Raw genomic sequence first — 14872 nt, forward strand, 5'->3', positions numbered from 1 at the left:
TATTTACAATCTTTATTGGATAAGTTGCTACTCCTTGCTTCCTAAATCATAACAGTTGCACAAATAATATTTTACAATGTTCACCTGGCCTGTAGATCAAAACATTTCTTCACTGTTACAGATGTCACCTCTGTTATTCATATCTTGTTCTCTTCCAGGCTGGAGTAGTAATGCACTCTGCATAAGGTTATACAGTCTCCTCATGTTTATCTGAAACTATTATCTGAACCTCTGCATTATCTGAATTCTTTCTTTATCCCCCAGCATGAGAGACATGCTGCAGAAGGCATACATGTCATGCTGGGGGACAAGGTAGGGATTCAGTTAATGCAGAGGTTCGGATAATAGAGCTGAGACCACTGGCTAAGACTGTGGAGTAGGAGAGTACAGAGCCCCTGGTTGCATGGGAGACCACCTGCTGCTCAATGGCTCCTGTGCTGTACAGGGAGCCCTCTGCAGGCCTGCTGTCAAGAGAGTGAGTGAGTAGGGCCAAGACAGCAAAGCTGCAGATGGCTCCCTGTGCTGCCCCTGGGCCAGTGACACACAATCCCTGCTGATGCAAAGTGGGGTGGGGCAAGGAAGACTGTAGTCCTGATGGGGCAGAGCTACAGCCTCCCCCATTTGGCCAGGACTGCTGAGGAGGAGGACAAGCCCCCGCCACCCTGTGCTGAATGGCTCAATTATCTGAATAAAATACGTGTCCCCCATGTTATTCGGATAATTGGGAGTATACTGTACTTGAAAACTATCCAAATCCTTCGGCTAATACAGAATATGTCTGTCAGCATCTGATGTGGGGCATGTTGACATGAACATACGATATTTATTATCTATGCTGGCTCCCAATTCTTTTCTGGGAGAAAATCAATGTGTTGGTTATAGTATATATAGCCTTGAATAACCTGGGACATTGCTGTTAGAAAGAGCTCCTATGCCCCATCACAGCATCTATATTCTGCAGGAGAAGTCTAGTTGTTTAAGTCCCGGGAGCACACATGATGACTTCTGTGGCGTAGGAATTTACTCCTCCCTATATTCTGCCAGAGTTCCAAGGACTGTGAAGATTCTAAGCACTTTTTGGCTAGATAGAACAAGGTATTGGAATTGACTCACTTGTTTGATGAATCAGAGGAACGCTACAATCAGACTAATGTGCAGCCTGATCTCTACACAATGTTTTATATGTTGAATTTGCTATAGAAACAGCACTGGTTTAAACCAAATGTGCATGCAGATTCTTAGGAAGTGACCAAGGAGGAGGGATCTAGCTCCCTCTCATCTTCAGAATAACTTTCTCAGGTGAATTTAGTGTATCTCAGGAAATTGGTAATGAGATGTATTACCCTTCACCTCTGTCACCAGTGTATGTAGAGCCTGTGTTTGTAGTGAATGAGATTTATAACCATTTGTTCTGTGGCTGTTCAGTTATGTGGTCTCAGTCTATTTGGACAATAAATGAAAAATTGTCATACTGTTCAGTAACCTGTGCAAAAATTTAGGTGGTCTCAGTTCAGTTGTTGCATGAAAAATTGACACTACTTGCTAATTTGTCGTGCTCTGCTGAGAATCCAAGGACTGAATAAGCTCTGGAGATTGAAGTGTCCTTTGAAGCCTAGAAGGTAGTCCCACCAGAATAGGAAAGACATGCATTGGTGAGAACTACATGGGTGTACTGTTATGTGGCTAAACGGGGCTTCAGAATGTCAATCAAAGCCCTTTCAAAAGCATTAAATTTACAGGTATTTTTTTTTTTTTAATTAGAAAGGCCTCATTAGGAACATTAGAGATGCAAAGTGGATGAGGTAATATCTTTTATTGGACCAACTTCTGTTGGTGAGAGTGAGAGTGTTTTTTGAGACCCACAGAGCTTTTCTTGTGGCTCGAAAGTTTGTGTCTCTCATCAACAGAGAAGTTGGTCCAATAAAAGATATTACCTCATCCGCTTTGTCTGTCTAATACCTTGGGATTGACCTTGCTACAACTACTCTGCATTTCTGGCTTAAATTACATCTGTCCAGAAAATTGCCCACTAACTTCTGTTGTGAAGTTCAGATTCCAGTAACAGTTGTCACAATAGAACCTTCTGGCAACTGTAACACTTAAAAATTCACTTCAAAAGTTCTGTCATGTCCATTTAAAAAATGTACTAGTTAATCTTCCCATCTACATTTCTGGTTCATGTTCTCAGAATGAGAAACTGAATAATCTTTGTTTCCCCCTAGGGTAATTGTGCTGAAAACACTGCTAAGAAGCTTACTATTTCACGAAAAGATCAAGACACTTATGCTGTAAATTCTTACACTAGGAGCAAGGCAGCCTGGGAATCAGGAGAACTAGCAAAGGAAGTTGTTCCTGTCACTATTTCACAAAAAGGTATGGAAGTACATGCTAAAATAAATTTTTCATATTAAAAGTTGTTAAATTGTCCAGTGATGAATACTAACAGTGCAGCTGAAATGTGCAAATTTTGGGAATATTTTTTTAATTTGTGTAGAAAAAAATACTCTTAGCTTGCTTTCTGACAAACAGGTGGTGAATGTTTATGGTTATTTTCGTCTTAATTGTTTTTACTGAGGTATTGGAGTTATTCATCTTTCACTTTAACTTCCATGAGTGTTACTACATAGAATAAGTGCTAGTTAATATGGCTTTGTATTCATTTCACTTCATTTTTTTTTTAAAAACTATTTTAATACCCCTAATTGATCTGTGATATTTTTCTCTTCTCCCCCATCTGCCTGGGAGGATGAATTGATAAAGGTCTTGTCTTAACAATAAACCTGTTGTGGATCAATGGAATAAAGGAGTAAGCTAGTCAATTTTTATGTAAGTGTCTCTTCAGTGGTAAATTAAGTCACATTTTATAGACATAATGTGTTAGGATGTCCAAAAATGGATTGTAGCTTAGAATAAATGATTGCAGAATACCTTAGAGGTTTGAGGTAAATCATAAAAAAAGGAAAATAACCTGGTAAGGTGTTATGTGCATCAGTGTGCAGCTTTTCATGACAAAATGCCAAAAACTGATTGAGTTGGCTTTGATTTGTCATCTGTATTTCAGGGAAACCAGATATAGAAGTGAAAGAAGATGAAGAGTACAAGCGTGTTGATTTCAGTAAAGTTCCAAAGCTGAAGACTGTTTTTCAAAAAGAAGATGGTAAGTACTGTATATGGAACAATTGATTTTACAGAGGGAATTCTGTATGAAATATTTTAGGTCTCTCTATACTAAAACAAGTAGTGACGAATAGTTTCCAGGTAAAATTATAATAATTTAAGCACAAAATAATTGCTCAGTTTGGATTTTGGCCAGCATACTGGGACATATATAGTTATTTTTTAAAACACAAGCTTCATGCTGATTACCAATATGTGACTGATATATCACAGGAGAGGAAGAGATGTATCAAATTTTAAATGAAAGATTACCACAGCTCTAGTTGCTGTCAAAGATGAATTGCTTTAGTGGAAAGGGAATTCTTATGTTTGTCTTCTTTGACATAGTTCCTCCAAAATATGTAAGCAGGAGGACTTGCTTATCTTCTGTTGAACACAATAGGGTGCTCTTGTTCAGGGCTTGACCTTGAGAGCTATGTATTCTTATGTTACTGTGATGTTCCCCTCTGCAATCTGAACTGGTGTATTGCTATGTCACCCCAGTCTCTCACTCCTGGGGCCCATCTTGCACTCGCCCTGCTGTATGAACCCCCCACTTCTGGGTCAGGCCCCGCACAACCTCCTGCAAGCAAGCGGTCCTTAACTTAGTGAGCACTTCTGGCCAGACACTCATGGGATTATGCAATAGAATGACCCCCAGCAAACACCCCCAGTCCCAGATGCAACCCTAGGAAATGCCATCTTTTTATTGTTAGGATAGTTAGTGTTAGCGATTCCCCTGCCTCAGTTCTGGGTTATGGTGGAATCAAAGAAGCAGAGAAGGCCAGGATTCAAGAGGTGTGCTTCTTGCCTGACATCTGATGTCCACGTGTGATGTCTGGGAGAAGGGCATTCACCTCCTGGGTGTTTGATTTATTGGATCTTTACTCCCAGGACTCACAAGGATAGGGAGACTTGTTTGCAGCTCCTCCTCCTCAGAGAAGCTCTTGAGACTAGATTCCCTGGATCCAATCAGTCTCCTGATTGAAGAGCTAAGAGGGCAGTTTTGGTTCCTGGAGCTTCCAGCAGCTCTAAGCAATTGAAGAGTTCGAAGAAGCTGCAATCCCTATTGAAGCCAGACCTAATTCCTAAGCCCTTGAGACTGTGTGTCCAAACCAAGTGGCCACACGGTTGGTTGTATCCATCTGCCCCAGTTTCAGAAGAGATGTTGACAGTTTAGATAACCTCACTGATGCAGTATCTCCTGTCTCATAATTATCCAATCCTGACAGACCCTTGTGGCCGTGAGACCAGGGTCGGTTCCCACTTCTAGATCTAGAAGATGGATTTGAATGGTTTGTCAGAACTGAGGCTGTTGGTGCCTTCAATTCCAACTGTTGCAGCATCGAAGAAAATGAGACATAGGAACACAGTTGTCACTGTTAGCAGTGTTGGTTCCTGTGTATCAGAGTTATTGAATACTTCCAGTTCCGGCAAGGCTGCTACACTTCTGAAGTGGAGACCTGTCCCACCTCCAGCTTCAGTAGCAAGGGAGATGGATTTGTGTATCAGGTCAGATCTGATGTTTTCCAAGCCTTTGTACCCACTGTCAGTTTTGGCCACATCCTTGGTTCTCCCTCCCCACTTTGGATGGTTTGCTACAGAGGGCTAAATCCATTTTGTCTGCACTTGCTTCCTGCCAACCTGTGTCCAGAAAAGCTAATAAGTAGTATCAGATACTCTGAGAGGTTTCCCTGCTTCTGTGGTCATCCTATAACTAATTCTCTGGTAGTGGCTGCTGCATGTAACAGGGCAAGATCTGGACAACCCCACTCCACCCCAGCTAATAGGGAGGGGGAAGATTGATTACTTGAGGAGCAAGGTCCCCCAATATTAGGGTGGCAAATTATCAGGAAGCAATGACCTGCTACCAATTCTAGTTATGTGAGAAGATGACACTGGTTTTACAGGACTTATCTAATGACAAGAAGAAGTTTGGCAAATGCCGTCTTAATGGAGGGTCAGAATGTAGCCAGGCATTCAATCAGGGCCTCTTTTGACACTTCAATCTGTTGCCAGAGCATTGGCATCTGCTGTGACCATCAGGAGACATACTTTGCTTTGTTCCTCTTCTCCAACTTTACACACTAGACTTGAGCTGGCGGATTTCCCTTTTGAAGGAGATCATCTATTCAGTGAAAAAGACAGACGAATTACTGGAAAAACTAAAGGACAAGAGATCAGCCTGTTCTCTGGGTTTGATTTCCTGTGCTAGAAGAAGACCCTTTACTCTCTTTTCTGGTGCCAGAGACAAGCCTGCTCCCCCAGTCTTCGTGGTCTTACTTTTCACCAAGTTAAAGGTGAATACCAACAGCCTTCCAGAGTCAGCACAGGCAGAGACCTTTCAAACGGAGGTCTAAATCTGAACCACCCACTTCGGCATCAATGTCTTCGTCACAGAGCAACAAGCTTCGATTTGGACGAGATGATTAAGAATCAAGAACTAGTCAATAAGAACCAATGTACCCCTTTCTTCGAAGAGAGGCTTTCCCACTTTATCAATGCATGGAGGCAAATTATGTTGGACCAGTGGCTATGAGGCTATGTCGTACAATTTGAAAAGTTGCTCCCCTCAATTCCCCCCTATCCTTCCCTGTTCAGGGACCCTTCTCATAAGGCTATTTTTACAGAAATAGAAAAATTGCTTCTGATCGGAGTAGTTAAGTAGATCCCCACATTCCTAATGGGCCAGAGCTTTTATTCCAGTTACTTTCTGTGCAGAAGAAAAGGAGGGAGTTCATCTGATACTAGTCTTAAGGATCGTGGACAATTTCATTCACAAGTTTGTTTTGTATGTTGACTTTGGCCTCCATAATCCTTTTGCTGTCATTCATGGATTGTTTTGTGACTCTTAATTTAATGGATGTGTATTTTCATATATCAAGTCATCACACTCATCGCAAGTAGTTCTGTTTTGTGGGATGGATGCTAATTCCAGTACAGATGCTCCCATTTGGTCTCTCCACAGTGTCTGGAGTTCTTACAAAATGCCTCTCTGTGGGAGCAGCTCATCCGAGGAATCGGGGTATTTTTTACCCTTATTTGGGCGATTGGCTAATGAAGGCTGCTCTGTGTGAGGACCTGTTAAGCTATATTGTCTTCACAACAAATCCCTTTTCAGACCTCTGGTTTCTTTTCAATTCTCCAAAGTCAATTCTTTGTCCTACTCAAAAGATTCCCTCTATAAGCTCTATACTGGACTCTGTGGAAGTGGGGAAAAGTGGGGTTTTCTACCCGAGGACAGATTTCTCAAAGTGAGCCAATAGCTATTAAAAATTCAACAGTGTCCCAATTAAAGAGTAAAATTCTCTTTGGGTCTCATGAACCATATGACAGCCACTACTTACGTGACTCCATTTACTTGTCTAACAATGAGACCTATGCAGCACTGGTTGTCTCAGGTCTACAGACCAAGTTGGGACAGTCTTTATATGTTGATCACCGTGTCTCAGAACTTCATAGTCTACCTAAAATGGGGGTTGGTCAGAGCAAATATGCAGGTGTACAATTCAACCCTGCATGTCCATCTCTGACAGTAACTTCAGGTGCATCAAGTGACAGTTGGGTGCGGGGAGGGTGCATCTGAATGAATCGTGAGGACAGTTTGAGGACATTTGTCTTATCAAGCGAGAGCCCTGCACATCGTGTTGGAATTGAGAGCTGTTCATCTGGCCTTCAGGTTGTTCCTCCCTCACCTATAAAGGGGGAGGGCTGTGCAGGTGGTGACGGATAATATATCAGCAATGTATTACATTAGCAAGCAGGGGATGCTCACTCTGCTCTCCTGTGTGCAGAAGCTATAACTCTAATGATATTTATCCTGTGGCCTACGTCTAGCTGGGGAAGACAAGATGCACGAGCTTGCAGAGAGAGAGAGAGAGAGAGAGCTCGCAGATGCACGAATGGCCCTAAATATCAGTTGGTTCAGACCATATTCTCTAGCTGGGGTTGACCAGATGTGGATCTGTATGCAACGAAGTGTTGCCTCTTCTATTCCAGAGTGGGCAGGAACAGTCTGTTCATGCCAGGTGCTTTCCTTCTGCTCTAGGAAAAGCATACATCAAGTGCTTTTCTTCCCTTTCTACTGATCTAGATAGTAGCAAGAAAAATATGTCAGGACAGGACAAGAATGATTCACATTGCCCTGGTTTGACCACATCAATGATGGTTTACTGATCTCCTTCAAGTGTCCAGCAGTGTCTCTATGCATCTTCCTTTGTCACAGGAGGAAGGCAGGATTCTTCACCAGGATCCGAAGTCTCCTCACCTGATAGCGTGGGCAATTGGACTTTGATTCTGTCTGTTCTTGAGTAGTCATGCTCTTCATCTGTTCAGGACATACTAATTAACTCTCGAAAACTGTCTACTAGAAGCTGTCACTGCTTAAAGTGAACCAGATTTCAGGCACGGATGAAGGGAAAATCTGATTTCCCCCTGTATCTGCTTCCATTCCTTATGTTCTAAAATATTTAGTGTGCTTTAAAATCTTGGGTTAAATGTTATTTTGGCAGTCATCTATGCACATCATGCTGTAGTTGATGGTAGATGGCTCTTTTTGACTGAACAAGCTTTATGAAAAACTTATCAAATGTGTATCCCCCATTAGAGATCCTGTCCCTTCTTCGGATCTCAATTTGGTATTGGCCGTGCTGGTGAAATTGCCCTTTGAACCCTTGGCTGTGTTCTTTATATCATTTATCTGTCAAAATGGGGCACTGTTGCCATCATGTTGGACAAGAGAGTGAATTAATTGAATGCCCTTATGGCTGATCCACCTTTCACTTCTTTTCATAAGGACAAGGTAGTTCTCCAGACTGATCTCAAGTTCTTACCTAAGGTGGTGTCTGAATTTCACATCAGTCAGACAATTAACTTGTTGGCTTTTTTCCCCAAGCCACACACTAATAATAGTCCTCCACACTATAGATGCCAGAAGAGTCCTGGTTTGTTATTTAGGTAGAACTAAAGTTTTCATAAATTGTCTAGATTGTGTTTTATGCTTAAAAACTGTATGGGTGGTACAGTTTTTTCCCAGACTCTCTTGATGGATTAAACAATGTATTGCTGAATGTTAAACACCAACAAAATCTCTTGCATCTGCTTCAATTCAACCACCTTCCGCTAGAGTTATGGCTACTTCCTTCACTTTCTTAGGGAGGTGCCATTTGTTGAAATTTGCAGAGCTGCAACCTGGACTTTGGAGCACATCTTCGATAAGCACTATACTTTGGACTTGGCCTGTAAGGCAGATGCTAGATTAGGTAATCCAGGGCTTCACTCCTATTCAGTTAGGACTGTGTTCCTACTTTCAGGTTAGTTTTCAGCAATGCTTATCAATCTGTCCCGTAAGTGGGAATATGCAGAGCTACTTGGAGAAGAAATAAAGGCTACTGGTACTTACTTGTCACCAGAGTTCTTCGAGATTGCTCTGCATGTTCACACTACCCATCTGCCTTCCCCTTTTTGTCAGAGTCCTCGTTCTATGTCTCTGGCTCTGATGTGGTGAGGGCTCTCTCCCCCTTACGTAGCCTCTCCCTCAGAACATCAGTGATGCTGAGGGCAGGGGAGGGTTGTGTGACAACACTCTAGCTGACAGTGCTAAAGAAGGTTTTACCACAATGTGATGCAGTACCCATAAGTGGGAGCATGCAGTCATCTCGAAGAACTCTGGTTATAAGTAAGTGACCTTCATTTTCAAATCAGTTTTAATCTGATCATAGAATCATAGAATATTAGAGGGGAAGGGACCTCGAGAGGTCATCTTGTCCAACCCCCTGCTCAAAACAGGACTAACCTCAGCTAAATCATCCCAGCCAGGGCTTTGTCAAGCCGCAGCTTAAAAAGTTCTAAAGATGGAGAGTCCACCACCTCCCTAGGTAACCCATTCCAGTGCTTCACCACCCTCCTAGTGAAAAACTTTTTCCTAATATCTAACCTAGACCTCCCACACTGTAACTTGAGACCATTGCTCCTTGTTCTGTCATCTACTACCATTGAGAACAGCCTAGCTTCATCCTCTTTGGAACCCCCTTTCACGTAGTTAAAGGCTGCTATCAAATCCCTCCTCATTCTTCTCTTCTGCAGACTAAACAAACAAAGTTCCCTCAGCCTCTCCTCATAAGTCTTGTGCTCCAGCCCCCTAATCATTTTTGTTGCCCTCCGCTGGGCTCTCTCCAACTTGTCCAAATCCTTTTTGTAATGGGGGGCCCAAAACTGGACATAATGCTCCAAATGTGGCCTCACCAATGCCAAATAGAGGGGAATAATCACTTCCCTCAATCTGCTAGTCATGCTCCTAATAATGCAGCCCAATATGCTATTAGCCTTCTTGGCAACCAGGGCACACAGCTGACTCATATCCAGCTTCTTATCCACTGTAACCCCCAGGTCCTTTTCTGCAGAACTGCTGCCTAACTCGTCAGTTCCCAGTCTATAGCTGTGCATGGGATTCTTCCGTCCTAAGTGGAGGACTCTGCACTTGTCCTTGTTGAACCTCATCAGATTTCTTTTGGCCCAATCCTCCAATTTGTCTAGGTCCCTCTGTATCCTATCCCTTCCTTCCAGGGTATCTGCCACTCCCTCTAGGTTAGTGTCATCTGCAAACTTGCTGAGGGTGCAATCTACCCCATCCTCCAGATCATTAATGAAGATGTGGAACAAAACTGGCCCCCGCTTGTGACCGGCTGCCAGCTAGACATGGAGCCATTGATCACTACCCATTGAGCCCGATGATCTAGCCAGTCCTCTATCCATTTTATAGACCAGCGGTTCTCAACCTTTTTTTCCCCGAGTACCATTTGGGGAAAAAAAGGGGGGGGGACTTGCGGCGGGGTTTTGCGGCAGTGAGGGACTTGCGGCAGCAGCAGGTTACATGTTGGGAACAATGCCCTCCGCCGAAACCCTTCCGCCGTTTGCCCCTTTTTGGTGACAGGGTTTCGCGAGGGTGGGTGGGAGGGCACTTTCGGCGGCGCGGTACAGCTTGCGTACCACCCAACCTTCTTCGGCGTACCACAGGTGGTACGCGTACCACCGGTTGAGAACCGCTGTTATAGACCATTCATCCAACCTATATTTCTTTAACTTGCTGATAAGAATACTGTGGGAGACTGTATCAAAAGCTTTGCTAAAGTCAAGGTATATCATGTCCACTGCTTTCCCCACATCCACAGAACCAGTCACCTCTTCATAGAAGATGGAAAAGCTTGTGTTGGGATACTTTAATTGATTTAAATCTAGCCTAAATCAATATAGTAACAGTTTTGGTCTACACATGCAATTTGCACCAGTGTAACTCCTTATTTCACTAGGAGTGCGTCCGCATGTGCATACACATGTACACCTGTCTCCAGTTGATGGATCTCTGTAGCTAAATCAATTTAGTTGCCCTGCATTTGCAACTTTGTCGATTGGTATTAAATTTGAGTATTGGTAATGTGGAAGCCATTACCTTACATAAGTAAGATACATCAGTTTAAGCCAGGTTGAAGTGTCCACACAGGTGTTTGTGCCAGTTGAACTAATTTTAATTTAAAAACTCCCTTTGAGGTAGTATCTACACTATACTTGTAAGGGTGTGATTCCCCCAGCTCACTTATGCGTACTTGCAGGATCTGAATGAGAGCTAGCACTTGTATAAGTAGTAGTGTAGCTGTGCTAACACTGGTAGTGTCGGTGTGGTTTAGCCATGCCAAGTACAAACACTCCTGATCTCAGCACAGCTAAATCGTGCTGCCGCTGTCTATGATACCGTGGCTGCACTACTAATACTCATCCAGCAAGCGTGAGTATTTGTATGCAAACTGAGGGATCACACTCCTACTTTGTAGTTAGTTGTAGCCTTGGTTAATCCATTTCCACATACTGGACTAGACAAGAGCTCAGATTCAGAACCTCTCTGCCAGATAAATGCGTTGGTAAGAGTTCCTGAGCTATTGTATTTTCTTTCCTCTGTTTAAATACTATTTTACTTTTTTTAGGAACTGTAACTGCTGCCAATGCCAGTACACTGAACGATGGAGCAGCTGCTTTGGTTCTGATGACTACAGAGGCAGCCAAGAGACTTAATGTCACACCACTGGCAAGAATAGTGGGTAGGAATTCTTCCGAATGCTTCTCTCAAATGTCGTGCTGGAAAATACTTTTATAATTTGCTGTGAGACGGGGAATCTTGCTGAACCAGTCTTCTCTTTCTTTGGGGGAGCATGGGATATGTTCATCTGATAGGAAGGTGCAGCTGTAATGTAACTTGAACTGTTCTTTTAAGTTCCAAGAGCCAAATGTGCTTGGACTCCTGATCATAACCAGCCTTTCCTAAATGAGATTGTCTAACACATTTTAGAAGTAAAATCTGAAAATATTACCATACTGTTAGCTTACAAGCACCTACAGTTTACAGTCTGTTTTCAGGAGTCATTCTATTTAAATGAATGGAAAAACTGATTGGTGGAGGAGGGGAGTACTGGACATGTATCCTGAATAGGTGAATATTTCCTTTGTGAAAAGTAATAAAAGGTTTCAATAATATTTCTGGTCTTATAGCTTTTGCAGATGCTGCTGTTAATCCTATTGACTTCCCTATTGCACCTGCGTATGCTATTCCCAAGGTAGGAACAAAACTGATTGTTACTGAATATTAAAAATAAAAAAATTGTTTACCTAAATTAGGGATGCACCAATGATCCAACATGGAATTTGGAATACAGACAATACTTGCATCACAGGCTTATTTATAAAGAACTTTGGAACCTTGTAGGTAAAGTGTAAAGTATTATTTATATTATGATTGCTTAGCCACAAGAAGAACTCCAACGCAAAGTAGCATGCAGCTTTCTGTTCTGTTCTAGTTAGTTTTTTATTAAAGAAACACAGTCCTCTTGAAATCTAGTTATTTTAAAGAAAAGAGTTAAAAGTAACTACAGGTACTTCCTTGCTCCTGAGTATCTCTACCAGTTTTTGTGGTTTAGTCATCACTGTTGCTGTGTGAAAGAACCTCACAAACAGGAACACAAAGTAAATTGGCTATGAAGTCAAATATCCAAAGTAAACAAATTAAAAAATGTAGAAAAAAATATTTTTGTCCTAGACATTATAATAACTTCAGGTGTTACTAGTGAAAAATCTTTAGACAGAAGTGTGATGGGATTTCAGTTGCAGTATCATTAAAGAACTAGTTGTGGGTATGACAAATGGAGGTAAAACAAAGCTGACAATTTTCCAGGTTCTTGTATATTGGCACTTGCAATGCAGGCTCCGTTAGTGCCAGACTGTGGGGTTAATAATGTTGCCTGAGTCGAAATCAAGACCGACATGTTAATCATGGTACTTAGCACTAGAGAGAACTTAGCTGGTTGATTAATATTAAATTATTCTAAGCGTGTCAAAGTTATTGTCAATAACTAAGACCTTGCCTACACTGGAAGGATTTTTTTTATACAACCTAAGGTATGAATTTAAACTGATATAGTTATACTGGTATAAACACCCCCCTGTCCCTTCTCCCCAATGTGTGCACTCTTGTTTTGATTTAAACAGAAAAAAGTCATATCAGAGTAAGCGTGTCTACATGGTGCACATATGGGGATGATATACTGGTGTAACTGATAAAATGTTCCTGTGTAGACTGATGGAGAAATGTGTATTTGGCAGCATCAGATTAACCCAAATCTGTGGAAAATAATTATTTGCCACATTTTTCAAACTGCTAGTAACTTTCCAGAAGACTTTGGTTTTGTTTGAGTTGATTTATGCTTTGGTCAGTAGAAAAGGTTATGTCCATACAGACTTGGCTGTTACTTAAAACTTAACCCACTTCACTGAATTACATAGATGGAATTATTGTTTATAAAACCAATTTAGCTTCCAAGGTATAAATATTAAAATGGAGGACTGAGTCTTCAGGTGTTAACATCAATGCCAATAACTAGATTGGGGTGTCAAATTCCTCCTTTCTGAAGGAAAGGCTAAATTTAATTTTTAATTGTGATGCTTGGGTTGGGGCATAAATTTACATCTATATAATCCCCTCGTTCCACAGATCTCTTGTGATGTCATTACGATGTTTGCATAAAGATCAAGGTTAGAATATAGGTTTTATGTAACAAACTTTTAATTCTGTTGCATTCTGCATCACTTGATGTGAGAGCATTCTCACCCTTAGGACTTACCCACTGTTTCTCTTCTTGTCCACAGTTCTACATCTCTACCGCTTCCCTGACTTTGGTCTTGTCTGTACTTAAGTTTTGCAACCCTCCCTAGGGTAGATAGTAATACCAATAGAAAAGTGCGTATACTGGTATAGTTTATTCCAATTCAGGAACTCAAAGAAGCTGTACTGGTATTATACCTTATACCATGCCAATATAACTGGCAGCAAAAAAATTACTCCTCCCACCTCACCTCACTCCTCCCTGGAACCAGTGATTACACCAGTAAAACTTTTAAGTGTGTTTTGTGTGGCCTCTTTTCCCCCCTCTATTTTCTTTTTTGCACCAACTCCCAGTTTTCATCCACAGACTTCACTTCCACTCCATTCCCAGCTGATAAATAGTTATTGACAAGTGAAGCAACATCACTCCACTGAGGTTAATGGAAATGGGGGAATGACTTTCCAGAGCTATTATATCAAACTGTCTGCAAACAGGGAAGATATGTGTCAGTTACACTCTGCTTACATTTGGAAGGTTATTTGTAAGCATAAGGGCAAAGACAAAAGTTTAGATTCTGCAGAATTGGAACATGCTATACATCAAGTAGGCCACGTATTTGACACTTCTGAACTAGAGGCTATGAAAGCTTCTCCACTCTTTCTTGCTTTGGTGGGCTTCCTTTGAGTTCGTTTCAGTTGTCACTTAAAGCCAGATGGCTCGATTTAAAGCCATCTTTATCCTATTTTTACAGGGGCAACTGCTGAGATGTGCAGTCTTCTGTACAATTCTTTCTTTGCAGGAAATAGTCTAATGCCACTTTTGAATAATGTGTAGCCCAACTGGGAAACTGGTGAAAATCCCTGTGACAGGGGAAGTTTCTGATTCAGGCTGAGCGCTTCACTGGGTAACTTTCAACTAGTTACACTTTCTATAACATGGAATTAAAAAAACAAAAACAGGGCCACCATGAAGTGTGTATTAAGTGCTTTTGGCTACAAAACTTTCACAACAGTATTTTATTTCTAGGTTCTTAGTGATGCAGGATTGAAAAAGGAAGACATTGCAATGTGGGAAATCAATGAAGCATTCAGCGTTGTTGTCCTGGCCAATATTAAAATGCTGGGTATTGATCCACAGAAGGTGAACATGCATGGAGGCGCTGTGTCTCTGGGACATCCAATAGGGTAGGTGCATTGTGTGTTTCTGTTTGCACTTTAGGGTAGGTTTTATCCTTAAACAGTCTCTGTTAAACACATCATTGTGTTTGAGTGTGCTTGGGCCATGTTTTTTTTTTTTTTTAAACACTTCAGTTTTGTCTTCAGTTTTCCAAGCAGAAGCAAAGGTTTTTGTTAACTGTCAGAGGGAACCGGTCAGTGGGAAGAAGCGTGAGCAATGGTGGCAGTTTGGTACTAAGTCCATTTTGATTTTATAAAGGGCTTAGCTTTCAGGGCTCTGTGAATTAGGCTTGGTTGGAGGTTCACCATTCTCCTCTGTATTTAGCTCTTATATGCAGTGGATGAGCAAGATTGGGAGTCTCTTCTTGAATGAAGAAATTTCCTTGTGGCCCAGGA

The 14872-nt window shown here is 41.7% G+C and overlaps 1 protein-coding gene across 1 annotated transcript in view; it reads left to right on the plus strand.

Annotated features, from left to right (window-relative positions):
* Positions 1 to 14872, plus strand: part of ACAT1 (acetyl-CoA acetyltransferase 1) — a 31059-nt gene that overhangs the window by 12939 nt on the left and 3248 nt on the right. Inside the window, exons 7-11 of the mRNA XM_067562806.1 lie at positions 2223 to 2373; positions 3062 to 3157; positions 11133 to 11246; positions 11695 to 11759; positions 14328 to 14485. Coding sequence (XP_067418907.1) covers positions 2223 to 2373; positions 3062 to 3157; positions 11133 to 11246; positions 11695 to 11759; positions 14328 to 14485 — 584 coding nt within the window. The remainder of the gene's footprint in view (positions 1 to 2222; positions 2374 to 3061; positions 3158 to 11132; positions 11247 to 11694; positions 11760 to 14327; positions 14486 to 14872) is intronic.

Source organism: Emydura macquarii, unplaced genomic scaffold (assembly GCF_026122565.2).
Source record: "Emydura macquarii macquarii isolate MOO-44397 ecotype Brisbane River unplaced genomic scaffold, CSIRO-AGI_Emac_v2 contig_2473, whole genome shotgun sequence".
Classification (NCBI taxonomy): Eukaryota; Metazoa; Chordata; order Testudines; family Chelidae; genus Emydura; species Emydura macquarii.